Source organism: Pipistrellus kuhlii, unplaced genomic scaffold (genome assembly GCF_014108245.1).
Source record: "Pipistrellus kuhlii isolate mPipKuh1 unplaced genomic scaffold, mPipKuh1.p scaffold_m20_p_5, whole genome shotgun sequence".
Taxonomy (NCBI): Eukaryota; Metazoa; Chordata; class Mammalia; order Chiroptera; family Vespertilionidae; genus Pipistrellus; species Pipistrellus kuhlii.
Window position 1 is genome coordinate 69,278,535 of NW_023425551.1, and position 6,000 is coordinate 69,284,534.

The following is a 6,000-nucleotide window of genomic DNA, read 5'->3' on the forward strand; positions in this document are numbered from 1 at the left end:
TAGTTACTAAGTGCATAAAATCCTCCGTCAGTTCAGGAAAAAGAGGCTTTTGATCTCAAAAATCATGAGAAAATTATTGTGTGTGTGTGTATAGATGCTAACTATATCAGATAAACAGAAATATTAGCCATTTCCTATATTTAGGCCATCCATTTATTGAACCTGGGGTCCCTCCTATTCCATCATCCCTATGGAAACACACACACACATCATCACACACATTGGAAGAAAGAAAATTCCTTCTTCTGGGGAAACACCTGTCTTGGGGATACTTAGCTGTGCAGCTTCTGAGCCTGCATAGGGTCGAGCATACAAATGGTGCAGTGACTCTTTGGAAGTCACATTTGTCCCTGAAACTTCAGTCACCTGGAGACTGCATGCCTCATCGCCCGCAGCAGCTCAATCCTGACAGTGTAGGATGAGTTTAGAAATCTCATTGGAGCAACCCAACTTGAATTGAGCATTTAAGCAGCACAATACTTTTAGTGCTGAAATAACCACCCTTTGCAATTTTTTGCTGATTGTGGACTTTTTCTTTTCTTTTGCTATTATAATAATCTTTCCTTGGTTTGCATATTTTCATGGAAAGACGATAACAGGGCTCAGTAAACTGGTACATCAGTTAGCTGCACATTCCCATTTTCACCCAGAGAAAACCCCTGCTCCTTTGGCTATGCAAAAATACAAACACACAATTCCTGGAATCCCAACTGCTTTCATACCCACTGCTCTCAGACAGACTCACACCGGGCGCTGAGACACAAACTCCCTGCATGTCAAAAATCAAGCCAAGTTGAAGATGCAAATTGGTGGATATGGTGCCAGGTGGATGTGTAATCAGTAATAAGAAATACATTGAGCCCCGTAATGAAAAGAAATCCCCCCAAATTGTTCAGAACTCCCCCTCCCCCTTCCATTCACTGATTTATTAACCCTGAACAAAGAGGTAATTGCAGGGTCTCAGAAATAATTTGTTTCCCTTTTTTTTTCTTTTTCATTTTTTGGCATTTGTTTTGTTTGACTTTGAATATTCTTAATATCTAGTCATACCATTCATTGCCTGTTTTCTTCACTCAGTTGCCCATCTTTCCCCCCACCAGAATGAAAGAAGCATCCGCTTCCGAGTCTTAAGGATGAGTGAGACCTCTGCATTTTCTTTGCTTGTTTAGGGCAAGAAATGAAGTGCTGCCTCTTTAACTGGCAGAAGCATGCAGGAGGAGCATACCTTTAATTTAGTGTTGGGATACCTCACTTGCACCCTGGCTGTTGTCTTATTGGAGACGGCAGCCTGCCTGAGATCCTCTAGCACTGAAATAATATCATCCAGCACGCATTTCTTATCCTGATTTCTCAACACACACAGATGGGAAAAAGTATAATTATAGCCCTTGTGGTTCACCTTCATTTCCAGCACGGCTCGGTGGGTCTGCAGGATCCCCTCCGCATGGAGCAAAATATTGTCCCCGGGCTGGGAGAGGAGGATCAACCTGCCATACCTCCCGGGGGTGTGCAAGTCCGAATAGAGCTGGCTTTTGGACTGGTCCAGGGGGAAAAGGCTGCCGGCCAGGCTGCGCTCGATCTTGGCCAGGCTGTGGCTGGGAGCGACCAGGCGCTCCAGGTCGCCCTCGGGCTGGAAGTGGTTGAGCACGCTGAGGCCGAAGGTGATGGTCAGGACCGCGGGCACGGTGAGGAAGAAGACGGGGTGCCGGCTCACGCACAAGCCCAGCCTGTGGCAGAACGACTGGAGCCCTCTGCGAAGCACCTGCCGCAGCAGCATCCTCCACCAGATCCAGCTTGCAGGACGCTCCTGGCCGTCTTAAAAAGCGCATGTGACACGTGTAAGCACCAGGCTGCCCGGGTCTCCCGCCCCGTTGGGGACCAAACCCTCCTCCCCCATTCCCACCGCTGCCGCCCCCTTCCAATGCGCTCACCCAGGACCTCTCCGCCGGGTCTTCCCCCGGCCCCACCTCCATGCGCTCCACTACTCTTTCAAACACTGCAGCAAGTTGCAGCGAGTGAGGCGGGTGAATAGCGGGCGCGCTCTGCGGGGGCGCCGCGGGGGGACCCCCCCTCCCCGGCGGGCCTCCCCGCGCCCTGCCCTCCCGCCTCCCCGGGCCCCCTCTCACCGCACGAGCTGCGATCCCTCCCGCGGACTAGCCCTTCATCTCGCCGCTGCAGTCCCCCGGCCTCCCGCTCAGGAGGCGGCTCGGTGCGGAGCGTCCCACCGATGTGGCTCTCCTCTCCGTCCTGGCGGCGGGGTTTGGCGCCGAACGGGAACCATGTGCCCCGGTGTTGTAAGAAGCAGACATGTGCCCCACACACAGCGGAGGGAGGAGGGGGGGTGCGGGAGGGGGCGTAGAGGGGGGGGGAGTAGAAGGGCGAGAGGGGGAAGCAGCTAAGCTTTTTCTTTCTTAAGAGGCTGACCGTTATTTTTAGAGTTGTGTTTTCCCTCTTTTCCTCCCCGCTGGAGTGAATGGGAGAGGAGATGGGAGAAGGCGCTGCCGCTGACCCATTGGAGCGGAGGCAATTAGAGCCCGAGCCAGGCGCGCGGGGAGGAGGTGCAGGGAGGGAGCTCCTGAGGGCAGGCGGCCAGTGGTGCCCCCCCACCCCCCTCCGGCTTCCCTTGCCCTCGAATTCTGTTTTTTTTGGCAGAAGAAAAGGAGCGAGAGGATGATGCTGCATTTTTAGCATGCCACAAAGCATGCAAAGGATTCCTTGCAACCCCACGCTGTCAGCCCACAGACCATCATCAGCTGCAGCCAGGGCTGCCAGAGACCCCATCCTGCGGGCGGTGCTTTGGGCTCTAGGAATCCCTTCCTGGCTCTGGGCATTGGAGAGGACACAATTGCCTAGAGCAGCCTTGTGTGTGTGTGTGTGTGTGTGTGTGTGTGTGTGTGTGTGTGTGTGTTGGAATTGAAGATCTACATGCAGTATGTGGTTTCTCATAAAATATCACGTTCCCATTCTGTACTTTTGAAGTTTAGGGGGGAAAGTTGTTCAGAGCTGGTTTCAGCCCTCTTACCCCATCTTCTCTTTCACCTTGCATTTCGGAAACCAGCGGGTTTCTAGCCATCTGATTTATGCTGAGATGAAGGGGAATGAACGGCTACCTAATATTCTCCTGTGAGTAGAATTCAGGGGGGGGGGGGCACACATTTTGGGACATTCCTCACTTAGTTTTTGCTTGATGGGCTAGATGGGTGGGGGAAGTACATTGGAGTCCTTGGCTGTGTAAAACAGCGAGTCACCTTCACCATGGAGGAAACAAAACTCCCTCTGTACATAAGAGTGTGAAGGTGAGGAACTCTCACCTGCATCAGATCAACCTCAAAAACTTGCATGTTAATAAGCTTGTGTGTGTGTGTGTGTGTGTGTGTGTGTGTGTGTGATTTCTTACCTATCAGGGCTTTCACAAGTTCATGTTCTGGAAAGCTTGGGAAGAAATCTTGAGGATAAATTCTAAAGTCTGGAGACCTGCTTTCCAAAGCTTCTCTTCTCTTTGCCTTGACTTCATATACCGTGTTTCCCTGAAAATAAGATATCCTCCGAAAATAAGACCTATTTACAGGTTTCCTTCTGAGTGAAATATAAGGCATCCCCCCAAAAATAAGGCCCCCCCAGGCTAAACATGAGAGATTTGGTCCACTGATTCTGAAAGAAATGGAGTCACAAGAAATTCACCAGGAAATTCAGGAATTGGATTGTTATGATGTTGTTCCAGAAGATGATGACATGATTGTCATTGAATAAATGAGTAAATTCTTGATACTGTAGGATTCACAGTTTGTCTGGTTTGTGTTGACAACTACCATACTACCGTACCATATACAGGTAATACATTTCCTTTATTTTCATTTAACAATAAATGTGTACCATATTCTTCTTCATGGAAAAATAAGACATCCCCTGAAAATAAGACCTAGCGTATCTTTGGGAGCAAAAATTAATATAAGACACTGTCTTATTTTCGGGGAAACAGGGTAGAAGATTTAGTTTCAAGTGCTGATTTCTTCACACCTTCTTAACAACAGTGGAATATTTGTTCTTCATTGGATGCTTAGAGAGGTACCCTTCCATGCGTACAAACCAAAGGACCCATCCTTTTAATAAGTCAATGGTTTTTATTATATTTTTGCTAGTGGAATCTATTCTTCCATTTTTTAGAGACCAATGAGACTTCAGAGAGCTCAGAATCAGGGGCTGTATTTGCAGGCAATAGTCTACAGGGTGGTGTTGTACCTAAAATTAAAGGAAAATTCTAGCCTTTTAAAATTGAAAATGAACTTTGGAGGCCATCAGTTTGAGTTTCTACCAAGGGAAGGTGCTTCTGAATATCCCTGATGATTCTCCGTCGAGCTCTTGCTGCAAAATTCTTCACATACAAGAACCCACTCATTTTTCTAGAAAGCCCATTCTATTTTAGACACCCCCTTTCTTTGCGTTTTGCTGAACTCAATCTCTTTGCAGCATTTATAGGCTAGTCCTCCCTCTCCTTCAGTGGGAAGCGTCCCCTTTGCATAACTGTTAGATCTTCATGTCATTTCACATAATGTATTCCATTAGTGCCACATGATATTGATAGATGTTGTTTTTGACTATACAGCAAAGAGGAAATGTATCTATCATCTATTTTCTCCACCCTCTTTATGATGTTAAGTACGTTTGGCCCTATCCTATACATAAAATTGTCTTAAAAATGGTCTTTTTGCAACATATATATCATTATATTTTAGGCATGGACAGTTGAATAAAATATGCAGTTCATTTTATAGATAAGGACACTAAGAACTGGAGAGGTTAAGTGAAATTAACCACACTTCAAGTTATATGCAAAGTTAAAAGCAGTGTTTAGATCTCGTTTCCCCTGGCAACACTGGGCCAGGCCCACCCCTCAGAGGAGTAGTGGACAGGTATTTTGAAGAATGCCCTCAATTGAGAATTGTTTGATGCTTGTCTTATTAGATTGGAGTTAGGAGTTCTGGAGGAATAACACAGAGGTAACGTGCCGTTTTTATTATATTATATTAAGGGTACATTCTAGCAACATGTCTATCACGATTGCATGCACCTGATCACCTGCCTGTGTAGTGTTTGTCAACTTCCTCCGCTGTAAAATCACTCTTCTACTCTGCTTTCCATGGGGTCGTCTTTGGAAGGAAGTCACTATGGGAGCCCACACTTAAGGAGTGGGAGCCATGCCCCTCCTCCTCCCTCCTTGAGGATGGAGTCTACATCAGTTATTGGAGATTCTTTGACAAGGGAGATCTGTCCTATTCTGTTCTACTCCATTCTCTTCTATTCTATTCCATTCTGCTCTGTTGTTTTCTATTCTGTTTCATCCTTTCAGTCTTTTATTTATATCAGTACTGACTCAAGGCATTTCTAAACATTTTCTTATATTTGGGGTTATACTTCAATACTTCTTTGTGGCTCAAATTTTTCCAACTTTGGCTATTATTGGGAGCTCTTCCCATTGGCTCCTATATCCTTTTGCTGTATACCATTATTACTGGGCACTTGAAAGAAAGTATTCCCTATTTTGTTGCACAATGAGATTTTCAGACTCATCTGTATCTTTCCTCCTCCAGTCCTAGAATCAGCCACTTCTCCAAGGAGCCCTAATTTGTGTTTATTAGGAAAAAGTATTAGACACAAATATCTGTGTGCCTTGTGTGTTTCTTGTTGCAAGGCTATTATTTCTTCTAAGTCCTCTCAGCTGAAAGCAAGGAAATAGGTTATACTAATCTGTGTACATGTGTATCCATAAATAGTTCTTTATATAACTCTTTGTATCTATATTAACCTAAATGTGAGTTTATATTTATGTCTCTAACTCTAAATCTATTTCAACATGGATTATTAATGTCTCTTCCCCTTACTTACCTTTAACCTCCCACTCCAAAGGTGAAAACTTGGCTCAGTGGGTGATGTTTAAATCACTATTCTATAATAAAAACATTATTTGTTTTATTAGAAAAAAAATGTTTTAGAGCAAGTTAT

At 45.7% G+C, this 6,000-nt stretch overlaps 1 protein-coding gene across 1 annotated transcript in view; it reads right to left on the bottom strand.

Annotated features, from left to right (window-relative positions):
• LOC118705833 (patched domain-containing protein 4) overlaps window positions 1-1,829 on the bottom strand; it is a 60,054-nt gene extending 58,225 nt beyond the window's left edge. Inside the window, 2 exon segments of the mRNA XM_036414954.2 lie at window positions 1,400-1,801; window positions 1,803-1,829. Coding sequence (XP_036270847.2) covers window positions 1,400-1,801; window positions 1,803-1,829 — 429 coding nt within the window.
• Between the last annotated feature and the right edge of the window lie 4,171 nt (window positions 1,830-6,000).